The sequence below is a fragment of the Bos taurus genome, chromosome 8 (genome assembly GCF_002263795.3).
Source record: "Bos taurus isolate L1 Dominette 01449 registration number 42190680 breed Hereford chromosome 8, ARS-UCD2.0, whole genome shotgun sequence".
Classification (NCBI taxonomy): domain Eukaryota; kingdom Metazoa; phylum Chordata; class Mammalia; order Artiodactyla; family Bovidae; genus Bos; species Bos taurus.
In genome coordinates, this window is record NC_037335.1 from 98972330 (window position 1) to 98990237 (window position 17908).

Sequence of the window (17908 nt, forward strand, 5' to 3'; positions counted from 1 at the left end):
AACTCAGTCTGGAGCTTCTAAATTTTAAAGGATATTTTAATACCTTAAAACATTTGACACATTTCCTTGCAGCCTAAAGCCAGCAAGCCAACAAAAATCATGACAAAAAACCTCAAAAGAACATAGGTGACGTGAAGCACACCCTCTGGAATATCAATGTCCTGATTTTCAGTGAGAAATATGGCTGTCACCCTGATCAAAATCTCACAGCAGCATCACCAGGAGAATCTACACCAGAAACCCAGTTATCGTTGATTGAGAGCACAGCATCACAATAGTGGGAGCAAGCCCGATGAGTCAAAGGTTGAATGCAGCAGTTCCCCAAAGTATGCGTCACAGGTTATTAATAGGTACTCTTTGGAAAAAGAAGTGTTCCATTGTCCTATAAGCCTGGAAAATACCAAACAAGTTTCTTTCATGTAGAAGCTTTCAGAGGCCCAACATGCGAATGTGTAATTGTATCTCTAGGGGTTGGGCAAATCATGTAACTTAAGCCTCAGTTTCTCCATCTGTGAAACAGAGATAATAAGGGATGAGATTTGCCAGTATGCTGAAGCTGGGATTGGTGGTCAAGAACTGCTGACCTATGGCCACCAAGTCACCCTCCATATCCCAAGTGACCCACAGCTGCAGATTAAAGGGGGGTGCGGGGGACAAGTTCTCTGACTCTTCCACCCAGAATGGCCTGTGACTGCTTTGACCAAGATTAACTGTGCCAGATCTAGGCCTAGCCTTTAAGATGACCAGCTGCTTCTGCCTTAGACTCTTGCAGTCCTGAGCCTCCGCGTAAGAAGGCCAACTATCCCGGGAGAGGCCCTGAGAACACACAGAGAGGATGGGGGTCCGGATGAGTATAGCCTTTTGATAGTTCTGTCAAGGCACCAGGTGTGGAGAGGTGGTCCTGGACCCTCAGCCTAGCCCAGCCCAGCCACCAGCCTCATCTCACCAAGAAACCCCAATCCACACACTGCATGCAGTAGAAGAACCATCCAGTCACGCACACCCTTCCTGAAAACATGACCCACAAGGTCTTGAGATATAACAGAATGATGACTGCTCTAAGCCACCAAAATAGGAGTGGTTTTATCTGTCACAATGGATAACCAAAAAAAAAAAAAAAAACCATCCTCCGTGTTGGCCACACTTTATAGAAGAAGAAATTGAAGAAGCAAATTAAATTAAAACTGATGTAGATCAGATTTGAAGCCAGGTTTCTTAGTAACAGAGTCCAAGCTTTCAGTTGCTCTCAATGCCACTTCTCAGCTCGCCGAGAGGATTAAGTCCAACCAAAGTAAATGCTACATTCCAGCAAATTATATTCATAGAAATAGTTTCTGCAGGTATAAAAATACTGAATGGTTTTATAAGCCAAAACCTTGAAAAATATATTTGTTCTTGGTTCATCAGAAACAGAGAGAGAGCATTAAGCACCATAAATACTATCAATGATATCAACAGACATTTACCACTTATTCAATCTAGAATGCTACTGATTGCCAATATAGTAGGAAAGTCACTGAAATGGTCAAATGGTCTGATACAGTCCCACGTATCTGATAATGGCTCAGATAGGGGCACCATTTTTAGTAACAGCCACATCAAAATCCCATGGATGGAGGAGCCGGGTAGACTGTAGTCCACGGGGTCGCTAGGAGTCGGACACGACTCTGTAACTTTCAAGTAGACACCTGAGCGGCTTCACTTTCACTTTTCACTTTCATGCACTGGAGAAGGAAATGGCAACCCACTCCAGTGTTCTTGCCTGGAGAATCCCAGGGACGGGGGAGCCTGGTGGGCTGCCGTCTCTGGGGTCGCAGAGAGTCGGACACGACTGAAGCGACTTAGCATTAGTGGCAGCAGCATCAAAGAAAAAAAAAATCACAAAAATAAATTTTCCAACCAAACAATTTAAATAATTTGACAGGCAATTTTTGCTACATCTTTTATTTAGAAGGCAGGATAAAAACATATACAAAAATATACACTGCATGGTTAGTTTAGACAATATACTATAAACTAAAAAATTTCAATTTATAGATTTATTTTACTGTATTAATCATTAGGTATTTTGAATATCATTCCTATGACTAACAGCATACATGGAACTGCCATATTTAAAAAAGAGTTAAACAACATATGTGTGAGGAGCAAAGTAAGCGCTCAGTAATCGTCAACTGCAATTACTGTTGTTACTACCATGTGACTGTTGTTTGTCGTGTATGTCAGTCAGCTGACTCTGGAAATCTTTACTTGTGCTCATTCTGCTGCTGCTGCTGCTGCTGCTAAGTCACTTCAGTCGTGTCCGACTCTGTGCGACCCCATAGACGGCAGCCCACTAGGCTCCCCCATCCCTGGGATTCTCCAGGCAAGAACACTGGAGTGGGTTGCCATTTCCTTCTCCAATGCATGAAAGTGAAAAGTGAAAGTGAAGCCGCTCAGTTGTGTCCGACTCTTTGCGACCTCATGGACTGCAGCCTTCCAGGCTCCTCCGTCCATGGGATTTTCCAGGCAAGAGTACTGGAGTGGGGTGCCGTTGCCTTCTCCGTGTGCTCATTCACTCATTCATTATCACAGAGCATCTTATGGAGTTAACGTTCAGTGGGAGAGGCTCTCTTAATGCCACCAAGATGACCATGAGTCACTGCCGTGTGCTTTCATTGGGGAGTCGTTGCAAATGTGGGTGTTTGGGAGCTCTGAGTAATACAGAGTTGAGGAGGCAGAAGCAAGCAACAGGAATAGAAGTACCTGAGTGTGTGTGGAAGGAGACATCGCTGCTTGTCCCTGCAGAGACTTTCATCTGAGGTTCTAATATCCACCAGCAGCTCTGGCCCCAGGACGTGGGGGCCTCCCGGGAAAGATCTCTTTCCCGGAGGATATCTGCTCCCCAGGGGTTACTAGGTCGGGTTTACATTTCAGGCTAGTGTGGAGACTGCCTCCAGAGAATACTCACTTTTTGGGGTTCCTGGAGCCCAGAGACCAGTATTGAGACAGAACATTCTTTTCCTGAGGTAGCAGCTTCTTTGCCTGGAAGAATGTATGGTGCTCGACACAGGACTTCCACAAGTTTTTGCAAGATCGGTAATTTAACATGTTGAAGGCCACTATATGCTCCCTGGATTCCGTCTGGGAGAAAAAGCACAGTAGAGATTTCAACTGCATAGCTGGAGAAGTAGGGTCTCGAACACTTTATGCCCACATGTGTGGTAATCCGGGAAGAAACAACAGACAGTGGAAAACTGGCTTCAAAATTCCTTAGGCCACAAAACAGGGTTCTAAGAATATTCAACAGCAGGAGTTGTTAACCATCTTTATGAATGTGGTAAAAAAAAAAAAAAAAAGATGACCAGCGTCAAACTCTCTATCACACTCTGTGGTCTTTTATGAATGCTTTCGTTTCACATCTGTCTACCTTTCTAGGTTGGATATATTTGGAACAATCGAATAAAGGCTGCCTGATACAATCCTTTTTAAAATTTAGCTCTGGGAAAAAAATCTCTCCCCTGAAGAAATAATCTTTCACCTGTCAAATGACAGGACTCATAATGCTTTGGATCTCTCTATTCGCTTTCCACAAAGCGAGTTAAATCTAGTGCTCACTCAAAATCATCATTTTGGTCATTTGCTCAATTTCCCTCCTACTTGAATTCAGGCTTTCTGTTCTCATGTTAAATTACCATCGTGAGCATTTTTCTGGTACCCTGCATCTTGCATATGCAGCTCAGGACTGCACAGATTCTAGTCCTTAGTAGACTCAGATTCTAGTCCTTATTTGCTCTGAGCTTTAGTGTTCTCATTCCTAAGAGTTCACTGTGGTGTGGAGCCATTTTAAGCACACACTGTCTTTGGAAAATTGGGAAGTGGTGTAGTGACGGTAAGTGAGAAATATGCAGCCTAACAAACAAGACAGAGGGTGGCGTCATGGTAAGAGCTGGCAGCTCAGATTCATAAAGACTGGCTAAAATTCCAGCTCTTCCACCTTGCTAGTTATGGATTCCCTCACCTCTAAGTCACTCTTCTCCAAGTGGAAAAGCAAGCTGAATTATGTGGAGGGCTGTGGATTCCTCCTATGAGACATACACCCAAGGCCACCATGCATTTTAAACACATCAAGGGCAGAAACTGACCTTGCTGACTTTCACTGCTATCTCTGCGGTGGGCTTGGCCAGGGGCTTTGACCAATGGCACCTCTACCTAAATCAGATGATTCCCTGAGAAGTGGGCATTGCTGTGTTCCAGCAAACAACATAACTCCGACTAGGGGAGGTTAAGTAACCCGCTCAGCTGGGCAAGTGGAAGAGCTAGGGCCTGAACCCCACATCTCTGGCTCCAAAGCAAGCGACTTCCCCAGCCAGATAAGCAGAGTGAATTACACAGAGAACCACGGGGCCCTCTGGATCCCAATACCTACTTTCTTTCCACTGCTTGCTGAGCTCTCTCTCCCCTGTTACATGTACGACAAACGCCTTCACCTACCGAAGGGCTAAGAGCTGAAGTGGCTGACAGCAAAAGAACCAAAGCAAGCAGAGGTTTAACTCACCTGTTTTTGTCGCTGATGTATAAAGAATTTTTTCCTTTTGAAAGAAATTTTTAGAATGTTCACCCTGCCAAAAAAAAATAAAACATGACACAAAAAAAGCACATCAGGGAGCAGCCGGGTTGCAGCTGACGCCTCATGGTGATGGCCAGGGGCTCTCGGCTTCCTAGACTTCGCTCCAGCGTAGAAAGGATGGCGGCCCCATGGCCCCGGCCAAACACCAAGTAGCTGACCGAAGCTGAGCGTCACATCGCGGCCACTGGATTATGATGTAGCTCTGAAATAACAAGGACCGTGGGCAAGGCGCTCCCTTTGCTGTCAGCTGTTCTGTGACGCTGCAGCTTTACGGGAGCTGGTGTGTACCTGGGCAAGACAGCTGAGGGCAGTGTGGAGCAGTGGGAGGAGCACAGACGGACCTAGACCCACGGCCCAGCTGCTTTGCAACTTAAAAGCCACTTAACAGCCATGGGTCGACTAGCCTCTTGTCTGCAGAGTAACACAATTAGAGCCACCACGAACTGAGCCTTTTTTATGCACCACGTCCTCTACTTCAAGCTTTATGGCAGCCCCTCTACTAAGCCTTGCAACAGTCCAAATTGTTATAACCAATTTCAGATGAGGAAAATAAGGCTGGGAGATATCCCGTAAGCGCTCAAGATCATTCATCCAGAGATGCTTGAAGCCAGGATGGGAGCATGTACTCTTAATTCCTCCAGCAGAGAGCCTCTGGAACAATGGGGACAGCACGATCTTTCTCAGATTTGTGATGATTCGAGTCTTTTGGGTCTCCTCAGGTTTTAGACCAGAATTGGGCACAAAGCTTCAATTAATAACTCAGGAACTGCACAGAGAATACAACTCCTGCTCAGAGGAAGTTCTCTGGATTCTGGCTCATGTGCCGCCCAGGAAGGATTCCTTAACACCAAAACCTGCCTTGTGCTGTTTTTATCCATGTTTCACAGGGTATACCAAACCATAGGGTGACCAAGGGGGAAGGGGATCTCCAGTAATAACCAGAAGAATTTTCCCAAGTACAGAATCTGGATGAATTGTAGAGGTAAGAGGTAAAAACTTGGGAGAAAGTCTCTGTCCCTTCTTTAGAAGTAAAAGTTTAAAATTAGAGGTACCATTACTTTTGTTCAGCATATTTTTAAAGCATGATTCAGAGAATAATTAGAACTGGTTTGCACTTACCAAGGATAGAAACTTGTGCAAATATATTTTCGGTACACAGCAATGCCCGCAGAAGCAATTCCAATCATTAGATCTAAATTGTGCAGATCCTGTAAAATAGGAAGACCTCAGATTCACAGTGTTACTGTCATGCTTATGGCCTCTGGTAACTCAAGCACCCACGCTTTTATAAATAGCACTAAGTATAAGCTCCAAAAGGAAAATTACAGAAAACAGGCAAAAATCTCCTCTTAACAGATAAACTTAAGATCTAAGTACTTAGCACCAAATTCTCCTAAAGTGAAAATATATTGCCTGACAGCAATACCTGGGTCCTGCCAGTTTACAAAGTTATTAGGCAAGCTTACTCATTCCACAGAATCAGAGAAATGAACATCTGCCTTTATACTTTCAATAATTAGTATCAGACACCGTATTAAAAACAGAAAAGCCTCGTCCCCCACACTGCTTTAAACAAATCTCAACTCCCATCACTGCAAAGGCTTTAGCTGAAGTGAAGCACTGCTGATTCTAAACCCAATGAAGAAATAAAATATGGCTTTTAGATCCAATACATTCAACATTTTTAAGAGCCTATGTGCTAGGCATTGTTGTAGACAATTAAGATGACAAAGATACAGTGACAAAAGCTGTTTTAAATCTGTTAAAAAACAAGTAATTTTAAAATAAAACAGTTCCAGCACGGGGAATTCCCTGGCAGTCCAGTGGTTAAGACTCAGCTTCCACTGCTGGGAACCTGGGTCTGATCCCTGGTTGGGGAACTGAGATCGTGCATGCTGTACAGCATAGCCAAGGAACAAAACGAACCAAAGGAAAACAGTTCCTCCCCCTGAATCATCAATATTCTCTTTACCCACTCGGATACTCATAATTTTATTTTTGATGTGGACCATTTTTTTAAAAGTCTTTATTGAATGTGCTAAAATATTGCTTCTGTTTTTAAGGTTTGGTTCTTTGGCCCCAAGGAGTGTGAGATCTTAGCTTCCCGACCAGGGATTGAGCCTGTATCCCCTACACTGGAAGGTGAATAACTGGGCCACTGGACCACCAGGGAAGTCCCTCTTCATTTTTAAGAAGGAGCAGAGTTACCAGTGAGTGTGAACCTTAGGTCTGTCACTTACTAGCTATGTTGGTTTGGGCTACTGAGCCTCAATTTTTCCTTTTGTGCAATAAAGATTATCGAATCCACCTCTAAGAGTTTTATCGGGTTGAACTTAGAGAATGTAAGAACATAGAACAGGGCCTGGCATCGCTAGGTATAATAAACATTCATCTCCTTAGCCTCTCAAGGGACAGTGGGATGAACCACTTATGAACGGTGACGTGCATGTGGGGAGCTGGAGAAACTGCTCAAAGCAAATGCTGCTGACACATGGGGCATCCAGAGAGTAACTACGACTGGGCCCCCAGCTGAAATCACACACAGAAAGCAACACCAAACTGCAAGCTGAAAACCACGGTGGCATCGAAACATGATACTTGGAATCGGAATACATGGAAATATGAGGCAGGTGGGAGAGGAAATTAGCAAACAAAATAAAAATCGAGTGCAGAATAAAGCAATAAATGAATGCTTTGGATGCGCCAGTGACATGGGTCTCAAATCTCCTGGTTGGATGGTGCTCCCATCTGCACCACACCCACAGCAGAGAGGACAGGTACTGTTGTCTAAATTCAGGCCCATCTCCACCTCCCAGCTCGTGGAGCAGGACTGTGTGACTAGTCCTGGCTAATGAGCTATGATCAGAAGTGATGCATCTGGAACAATGGCTACTATGGACTAGGTATTCAGTTACTATTTGTTTTCTTTGGATATGATGTAGTCCAATTACAGGTAGAAAATGTAAAGTTGCCAATTAGACTGAAAGACGAACTCCCCAGGTCAGTAGATGCCCAATAAGCTACTGGAAAAGAGGGGAGAAATAACTCCAGAAAGAATGAAGAGGTGGAGCCAAAGCAAAAATAACGTCCAGTTGTGGATGTGACTGGTGATGCAAATAAAGTTCAATGCAGTAAAGAGCAATATTGCAAAGGAATCTGCCATATCAGGTCCATGAATCAAGGCAAATGGGAAGTGGTCAAACAGGACATGACAAGAGTGAACGTCAACATTCTAGGAATCGGCGAACTAAGATGGACTGGAATGGGTGAATTTAACTCAGATGACCATTATATCTACTACTGCGGGCAGGAATCCCTTCAAAGAAATGGAGTAGCCCTCATAGTCATCAAAAGAGTCAAAATGCAGTACTTTTGGGCAATCTCAAAAATGACAGAATGATATCTGTTTGTTTCCAAGGCAAACCATTCATTATCACAGTAATCCAAGTCTATGCCCCAACCAGTAATGCTGAACAAGCTGAAGTTGAATGGTTCTATGAAGACCTACAAGACCTTTTAGAACTAACACCTAAAAAATATGTCCTTTCCATTCATTACAGGGGACTGGAATGCAAAAGTAGGAAGTCAAGAGATACCTGGAGTAACAGGCAAATTTGGCCTTGGAGTACAGAATGAAGCAGGGCAAAGGCTAATAGAGTTTTGCTAAGAGAATGCACTGGTCACAGCAAACACCCTCTTCCAACAACACAAGAGAAGACTCTACACATGGACATCACCGGATCGTAAATATCGAAATCAGATTGATTATATTCTTTGCAGCTGAAGATGGAGAAGCTCTATACAGTTAGCAAAAACAAGACCAGGAGATGACTGTGGCTCAGATCATGAACTCCTTATTGCCAAATTCAGACTTAAATTGAAGAAAGTAGAGAAAACCACTAGACCATTCAGGTATGACCTAAATCAAATCCCTTACAACTATACAGTGGAAGTGAGCAACAGATTCAAGGTATTAGATCTGATAGTCAGAATGCCTGAAGAACTGTAGAGGAGGTTTGTGACATTGTACAGGAGGCAGGGATCAAGACCATCCCCCCAAAAAAGAAATGCAAAAAGGCAAAATCATTGTCTGAGGAGGCCTTACAAATAGCTGAGAAAAGAAGAGAAGCTAAAGGCAAAGGAGAAAAGGAAAGATATACCCATTTGCATGCAGAGTTCCAAAGAACAGCAAGGAGAGATAAGAAAATCTTCCTCAGTGATCAATGCAAAGAAACAGAGAAAAAAATAGAATGGGAAAGACCAGAGATCTCTTCAAGAGAATTAGAGATACCAAGGGAACATTTCATGCAAAGATGGGTACAATTAAGGACAGAAATGGTATGAACCTAACAGAAACAGAAGATATTAAGAAGAGGTGGCACGAATACACAGAAGAACAATACAAAAAATATTTTTATGACCCAGATAACCACGATGGTGTGATCACTCACCTAGAGCCAGACATCCTGGAATGCCAAGTCAAGCAGGCCTTAGGAAGCATCACTATGAACAAAGTTAGTTGAGGTGATGGAATTCCAGTTGAGCTATTTCAAATCCTAAAAGATGATGCTGTTAAAATGCTGCACTCAATAATGCCAGCAAATTTGGAAAACTCAGCAGTAGCCATATGACTGGAAAAGGTCAGTTTTCATTCCAATCCCAAAGAATGCTCAAACTACTGAATGACTGCACTCATCTCACACGCTAGTAAAGTAATGCTCAAAATTCTCCAAGCCAGGCTTCAACAGTATGTGAACCACGAACTTCCAGATGTTCAAACTGGGTTTAGAAAAGGCAGAGGAATCAGAGATCAAATTGCCAACACCTGCTGGATCATAGTAAAAGCAAGAGAGCTCCAGAAAAACATCTACTTCTGCTTTATTGATTATGCCAAAGCCTTTGACTGTGTAGATCATGACAAATGGAAAATTCTGAAAGAGATGGGTATACCAGACTACCTTACCTGTCTCCTGAGAAATCTGTATGCAGGTCAAGAACCAACAGTTAAAACTGGACATGGAACAACAGACTGGCTCCAAATTGGGAAAGGAGCATGTCAAGGCTGTATACTGTCACCCTGCTTATTTAACTTATTATATGCAGAGTACATCATGCAAAATGCCAGGTGGGATGAAGCACAAACTGGAATCAAGACTGCCGAGAAATATCAATAACCTCAGATATGCAGATGACACCACACTTATGGCAGAAAGTGAAGAAGAATTAAAGAGCCTTTTGATGAAAGTGAAAGAGGAGAGTGAAAAATCTGGCTTAAAATTCAACATTCAAAAATCTAAGATCATGGCATCTGGTCCCATCACTCCATGGCAAATAGATGGGGAAACAGTGGAAACAGTGACAGACTATTTTCTTGGGCTCCCAAATCACTGCAGATGGTGACTGCAGCCAAGAAATTAAAAGACACTTGCTCCTTGGAAGAAAAACTATGACCAACCTAGACAGCATGTTAAAAAGCAGAGACATTACTTTGCCAACAAAGGTCCATCTAGTCAAGGCTATGGTTTTTTCAGTGGTCATGTATGGATATGAGAGTTGGACTATAAAGAAAGCTGAGTGCCAAAGAATTGATGCTTTTGAACTGTGGTATTGGAGAAGACTCTTGAGAGTCCCTTGGACTGCAAGGAGATCCAACCAGTCCATCCTAAAGGAGATCAGTCCAAAACATTCATTGGAAGGACTGATGCTGAAGCTGAAACTCCAATACTTTCGCCACCTGATGCAAAGAACTGATTCATTTGAAAAGATCTGATGCTGGGAAAGATTGAGGGCAGGAGGAGAAGGGGATGACAGAGGATGAGATGGTTGGATGGCATCACGGACTCAATGGACATGGGTTTGAGTAAACTCCAGGAGTTGGTGACGGACAGGGAGGCCTGGTGTGCTGCACTCCATGCAGTCACAAAGAGTCAGACACGACTGAACTGAACTGATCATCATAATAAAAATTATCATATTTGAGTACATAATAGGCTGTAACTTGAACAGCACTAAGATTAAACAGTAGAAACCTTGGCTCATTAAAGAGCCACTTGGAAAATGGAAATCTATACATTTTTCACCTCTTTAACCATGAGATGGTCTTATAAAAATTACTTGTTTCTAGCCCACATCACCCTCCAAGAGTAAAAAGTCTTCACGTACAAAGGAAAAGATGAAAAAAACAAGTGGATAGTGGATAAATAACCAGCAAAACTTAATATTATTTTATAAACTTTTCAGATACCTTAAAAAAAAGATCTTTTTAATTTGAAACTGGAAAAGTTTCAAAGCAGCTTTCAGATGTTCAGAAATTAAAATTGAAAAAAGTTTTGAATTACAACATGCCAAAGGTACCTACCCTACCACTGTGCAGCTCCACTCCATAGAAGTCGAGAGTCCGAGCTATGTTGATAAAGCAAGATTCTGCTTCCGATTGCTTTAGCCCACTACAGAGGCAGAGGGAATACACAGTGTTTATCCAACAAACTGAACATTAACCCCAAATTTTAAAGCTAATAAAAATCTAAAAAAATTGGTATCATTACTATAAGGTGATTAAATGCCTTACACTGTTAATCTTAAACAACTAAACCCCCAAAGCTACTAAACCAAGTTGTTTTTTTTTTCTTGTCCACTGAATATGACTTCATTTAGCCCTCATGTTCCTATATTAAATAACACCTCTCATTTAGTGGGTTCTCAACATCCAGAGACAAAGACTGTCACCTTCTGCAATCCCCACCCCACTTTTTCCAAGTTGCTAAAGGAGCACATGCTCTTTAGGTCTTTCGGCCTTTATCTATCCTTTTAGCAGCAGCCTCAAACTTCCAAACGTCACTGTACTATTTTAGGATGCTGGCTCCTGCATGGGCAGCGATTCTGGGAGAGGATTGGCAGTGCCTCTTTGAAGGGACACTGGTTGCTTAGGCCTTTGTTTTTTAAGGCCTTCCTGAGAATGTGAGGCCCCTTGAAACCTGGCCTTCTGGGTCAGAGTGGCCCTTATTTGACCCGGACTGAATGGAGCCACTGCAGCTTGAAGAGAAAGGAGGCAAGGGAAGAGGAGGCCAGAGTAGGGTGACTTTGCTGGAATGGAGGCTTGGCCCGAGGCAGCTACAGACGGCTGGTGCTCCCCTCTGGAAGGAAGGCAGATTCACCAACTGAACCAGGGCTGGGATTTACCCAGCCTACGGCACATGGGTCCACCTGCCTGCCTGTCTATTCAACACCACTTAAGGGAACGGTCCATTTCATTAAATGTAGGAAACCATTCAAAAGTTTGTTTGGTAGAGTCAGCGTGTGGGGCAGCCAAATTTACAATGGGCATCTCGTTCAGGAATTAATAGATGTCAATGACATCCTGAAAGAGAACACAGCAAGTCATCCAGAATTCGCATAGGATTTCCTACTTTACAGAAATGGTAGTTATGCCAAATATATCTGTCACCATAAGAGCTCAAGGTTCACAAACCTCCCACCTCTTGAAAGAGCATCCACAAGCAAAAGCCAGAGAAGACGACATCAAACCCAAGGGTATGCGAGGTCTGACAGCACCGACCTGAGTACCTAAAGTAGGTCACCTGCCCCTCCTCACCTGTGCTGCTCATGTAGAGACTCCACCTTCGCTAAGAAGTCCTCGTTCTGATCCGGTATGAACTGACTATCAGAGAGATAGCCCGGAAGATGAACGGAAGAATCGTAGTCTCCAAAATGAGCTATCAAGACAAAATGAGGGGAAGAGCACCTTTTCAGTGTGGTCTGTATTTATAAGCACCTACAACATCACAAGAAAAAAAATTCATCGGAAATACTCTCTGCTATTAATATCAATGTCTCCCATCCCAGAAGGAAAGGAGATGAGCGAGGTGGTTGCTTAAGTGAATTTCATCCCCAATTTGCAAAGTCAGATGCAAGGGTGTTTCCTTTACGTTCACGTGGTCTGGCTCACCCTCGACTGCCGTCACACAGAAGGACTGCTCTTTGAGACCCGGGCTGTGATGAAGGGATCTGTGTTCTCCTTTCACTGTGCCTTGAGGGCTGGGAGTGGCTCACATTCATCTCTTGAGCCTTGCACCGAGGCATGGCACACAGTAGGTACTTGGGTGCTTGGAACTGACCTGCACAGAGGCTACTGCGAAGTTCAGCTTTGCAAGGGGAAAAGGGCAGACTCGGTCATGGGTGGACCACAGGCCAGGAAGGCCAGCTAAATGTGGCTAAGCTGTGGCCAGGAGTGCCAGGGCTGTACTATGTAAGCACAAGTGTGGCCTACAGGTGAGTCTTTTCATGGTGAAGTATATGACAGTGCATTTACAGGAAGTAATTTAGATGCCCTTAGGCAGGGTCCCCAATGAAGAACGCTTGAGGAAGCCTTAGAATCAGCTCATCCGAATTCTGAGTCTTGAAGGAAAAGAAATCTGAGGTCCAGAGACAAAAGAGGACCTACCCCCATCACAGAGCCATTTTTCAGCAGTCAAGGCCAGAACCCAGCTAGAGTTCCCACCATTCCACCAGCCTGCCTGCCAGGCCTATGAGCTGCTGCTGGCCATTTGCAGATGACAGTGGTCATGTCCCCAGAGGGAAGCCAAACACTGCAAATGGCTTTCCTGAGGTCGAACAACTCAAGGCAGAGTCCTATTAAATTGAATGCTGCATGTTACATCAGCTCATGAAGATCTTAGAGCTTGACTTGGTCATCCATCATGTTAACGAATAGTCCTAACCCCTGTGCCTTTCTGCAAACACAAAGCAAGTTTCTCTCTTTAGTCAGGTCACTGACAAATATCTGTACTTAATATAAAACCAAAGAACTCCCTCTAGGGGGTTCTGTGAGAGTCAAAGGCCATTATATAAAAATACGTATTTTCAACACCTTCATTCTTTGACCCTCACAGACCCTTGAAATCTTAGTTGGCTACTCTGCAATGCCCTGTGCTAACCACTAGGGGGAAACAAAGTTAAACCAGTCTTTGGAAACCCTCTGCAAAGCACAGGGCAGTTTCCACAGTGAATTTAATGACCAATGACATCACCTCACTAGACGCTCTTGATAACCTAGTGACAGGCATTGCTTTTATCCCCATTAAACAGACAAAGGAACTGAGACTCAAGGAAGGAACCTGCCCACTGCTGCCCAGGCTGGTAACTTGGAGCCTAGATGCTGACCACAGTCCATCCTCTTTATCTACTTACTGTACCACATGCCCGAAACTCCAGAGCAACACACTTTTCTATTTGTGGGGAAGCAACACATTAGAAAGCTAACTAGAGCAAAAAGAAAAGGAAATAAGCGCTTATGTGGGAAATATCTTGTGTGTTAAGTCCCATGCATTCTTCTGGCTGATATTTTGTATTCTGCGGGACAGAAGGTGTCTCAGGTACTCAAATGTATGGCGTGTCAAGCTTTCCTGTTGGGAAAGCCCTTGACTTGCTATTCATCATAGTCCGACTTGATCTTGGAGGCTCTTCTTAGGGGCCGTCACAAGGAAGCTTTCCCACACTACGCCCCCCTGTACCTTCTATTCCCCCCGCCAAGGAGGACAGAGCGAGCGCCTCCCCCGTGTGCATCCTCACTGCCAGCATCAGCTGCTCCATCTCTGTCTCCCACCGGCTGCAGACCCCTTGCAGAGAGCAGTCATGCTCTCTCTGTGCAACTTGGGGATAGTGCAGAACCCACACACAGCAGAGGCTCGGAGACCATTATAGAACAGATATGTGATTTTCAAAAACTTTGTTCTCTGACCCTCACAGATTCTTGGCAGGCCCCCAGCAATTTTTCACCATCAAGTCCTTTCAGATTCTTTATCCACAGATCACTTTACTTTTTATCTGGTCAGAACATGTGCTTTTGGTTGGCATCGCTGACCACTGGTAGGCTTATCTTCATGTCAGATGTCTCTCTGGGACAATCCGGCAAAGTGTATCAGATAAAATTTAGGCTTGCTCTTTGATCAAGCAATTTCATATCTAAGAATTAACCTTACAGAAATATATGCACAGAAGCGTAAGAAAATGTATGTAGGTATATACACTTGAGGGTGGAGGAATAAGAAACCTCTACTTAAAACTGCTCATCTGACAACTTATGATATTATTAGCATGACAGTCATGCTCAAATTTGCATTGCAGCTAGTTTAGACTTTTTAAGTGCTCATAACTTTCTTTAGTCCCTACTCTATTGGTTCTTTGTAGAAGAAAACCTGACTGCTGAAACTTAGGAATTTTATTTGGGATTCTAAATTTGGCCACTGGAAAAAGACCCTGATGCTGGCAAAGATGAAAGGCAGAAAGAGAAGGGGGGTGACAAGAGTATGCGGCGGTTGGACAGCATCACCAATTCAATGGACGTGAGCGTGAGCAAACTCTAGGAGACAGTGAAGGGCAGAGGAGCTTGGCCTGCTGCAGTCCACGAGGTCGCAGTCAGACATGACTCAGCAACTAAACAACAACAACAAATAGCTTGTTTACAATAGGCTGTTCCCTTTTAAGATTTTTTTTTGATGTGGGCTATTTTTTAAAGTCCTTATCGAAGCTGTTACAATACTGCTTCTGTTATGTTCTGGGTTTTTGGCCATGGGGCATATGGGATCTTAGCTTCTCGACCAGGGATCAAACCCACAACTTCTCCATGGGAAGGCAAAAGTCTTAACCAAAGGACTACCAGGGAAGTCCGCAATAGGCTGTTCCTTAGACAGTTTTCTGCTGGGCAGAAAATAAAGTATAGTACAAGTTAAACATTGTAATATTTGCCATCAGCCAGGCACTATTTTAACAGTTTTACGTCTATTTCATTTTTGCTATGACCCTATAATTAGATACTGTTATCATCCCTATCCGACAGATAAAGCTGAGACCCAAAGAGGCTCAAAGTCAGGTAGGTGTAAGTGGAAGACCCGAGGCCCAGGTAGTGTGGCTTCAGCCTGTGCTTTCACTGACTCAGTTAACAGCGATGGTCCAACTCTAGAGTTTCTAGTTATCACCTTCCCAGGTGATACATGAACTGAATAGGCCTATTCCAAGTTGTCCTAATCACCATCATCACCTCCATCTTACAGGTGAGAAAACTGAGACTCAGCAAGGTAACACTACATTAGAAGCAGATGGAGGGCCAGGGTTAAATGGAGTTTGCATACAAAGCTAAGTCCTTCCTAGTGCTCCTGCCCTTCAAACCTGAAGCTCTAGCTCTGGGTACCAAATTCACTCTGAGATATGGGAAAAAACCTCTCCTCAGCAGACCAGCCTGGCAGAGATGGAGCCCACTGGGTCTAGTGACCACTAAGAACACAGGTTGGCTGGTGTCATTTCCCACATGGACGGGACAAGGCCAGGTCTGTTTCAGCGGTACTGAAGGCAGAGGGGATCTTTCATCCACCCAGGCTCACCCCCGTGCCACCTCTTCCATGTCTCCCACTGGGGAGAAGGAGATGCAGGCTATGTGGGGAGATGACTGAATAAGAGGATTCTTCCTTCAGCTTAAACAGGCCTTGATGGAAAATTCCACCTGGACTTTCCATCCCACATGGCAGCCACTAACCACATGTGGCTAGCAAGCACTTGACATGTGGCTGGTACAAACTGAGATGTGCTGGGACTGTAAAACCTGGAATGGTTTCAAAGACCTACTGTGAAAAAAAAAGGAAAATACCTTTACTGTTTTTACATGGAATACATATTAAAATAATATTCTGAATCTACTGAGCTAAGTACATTAATATGATCCATTTTATTTTACTTTAATATGGCTACCAGAAAGCTTAAAACTACATGTGCAGTTCCCATTATATTTCTATTCTACTGTGCTGCTCCAGGCTTATCACCCATCACTCTACTGAAACTAAAAATAAAATTCCTAAGATCCCAGCAGTGTTTCTGAGCAGTACCCAGCAAGTGCTGGGAGTGACCTCCAGCAATTTCTGAACCTATCTGGGTCTTAGTTTCCACATCTATACGAAGTGACTGGTGGCAGCATTTGCCCCACTGGGATTTGTTACAGAGTCAAATCTGATTGTGACTGAAGCCTTTGGAAACTGACTGAAGCCACTGGAAAATGTAATGTGGGATAGGATTCTCCTGTCTTCTCGGCTCCCCTGGGAGAAAACCTCATTTTCCCCAACCAAACATCCCTGAACCACAGGACAGTGTAAGTGAGGAAGAAGACTGGGACCATCCGGACAGCCAGAGATGCTGCCCAACAGGATTCCTGGGGAAGGGAGGAAGCGACTCGGTCAAAGAGGAGAGGCCAGAGAGTTTCATAATATACTGGTCAGAGCAAGCTGTCCATCCATGAAACACTCGTTTGTGACTTACATTGTACTGCATAGGATGCTAGAACCACCGCTGAGTTAAGAGGGCAGGTTAACCTGTCAGGAGAAAAACACATTAGGAGAGTTACCAGAACCCACCACAGCCCGAAACAGCAACTGATCATGGGTAGCACGTGCCTTTTTCTTGGATTAATCATTTAAAAACATCACGAATGATAACAAAGAATTTCAGGATCCTCAAACAGTAAAGATAAATGTAACACACTGAAGAGTTTTTGAAATTAAGAGAGAATTTTCCCATGTTTAAAATCATTCATTATTAATACAAATACCATGAGGCTAAAGGTCTGATGTTGGCCAGGGTTTGGCTGGTCAAGAAAGGTCAGGTTCACATCACTAAGACGAAAAGAGTACTCTTAGGTCAATGGGCAGGCAGCCTTTGTCTCTTTCTGGTAAAGACATGAGACCTCTCCTAGGACTAACTGAATTCCTGAGTTCTGTTAACTCTCATTACCTGCTTTCCAAAAGGGGTCACATCCTTTCCGAAGGGAAAAACAGAAACGTATTCTGAATTTTAAAACTCCTGTGAGTTTTCAATTATTTGATTAGTTACTATGATTTAAGACTCCTAAATCTGTTCACCCTCCTGAAACTCCCCACCTAGAGGCAATGGTCAGCCGCACTTCAGTCTTCCTACGTCCATCAGAAATCCACAAACCCAAGCTGGACGTGTCTTCCTTCCTTCCTCCTGAGCTCCGTGCCCTCCCAAACACCGTCTGGGTCAAAAACTCTGTCTCTGTCTCTGACATATTCCGAACCATCTGGTGGCTCCCTTCTCTCCATTCAACCTCGGATTTCAGTCTGCCTAGGAGCTCATTCAGCAGATCTGGGCCAGGGATCACTGCCAGGTAGAGCAACACATGAATGGCAGCAAGGGTGAGGGCTTGTAGGGTTGGGTGGGTGGGGGGGACACAGAGTTTAAAAGCATTCCGCCCAGCAACCCCGTGGGAAGTGGAGAAAACGTGCAGTTTCCATGGCAGCC

The 17908-nt window shown here is 44.0% G+C and overlaps 1 protein-coding gene across 5 annotated transcripts in view; it reads right to left on the minus strand.

The window, feature by feature from the left end:
• The window catches only part of PTPN3 (protein tyrosine phosphatase non-receptor type 3), a 167423-nt gene that overhangs the window by 47272 nt on the left and 102243 nt on the right, over positions 1 to 17908 (minus strand). For all 5 annotated transcript variants that reach the window (XM_010808232.4, XM_024995600.2, XM_059889024.1 and 2 more), the window contains 6 exons: positions 16910 to 16962; positions 12201 to 12321; positions 10968 to 11055; positions 5729 to 5817; positions 4538 to 4601; positions 2951 to 3123 (listed from right to left, as the gene is read on the minus strand). In XM_010808232.4, coding sequence (XP_010806534.2) covers positions 2951 to 3123; positions 4538 to 4601; positions 5729 to 5817; positions 10968 to 11055; positions 12201 to 12321; positions 16910 to 16962 — 588 coding nt within the window. The remainder of the gene's footprint in view (positions 1 to 2950; positions 3124 to 4537; positions 4602 to 5728; positions 5818 to 10967; positions 11056 to 12200; positions 12322 to 16909; positions 16963 to 17908) is intronic.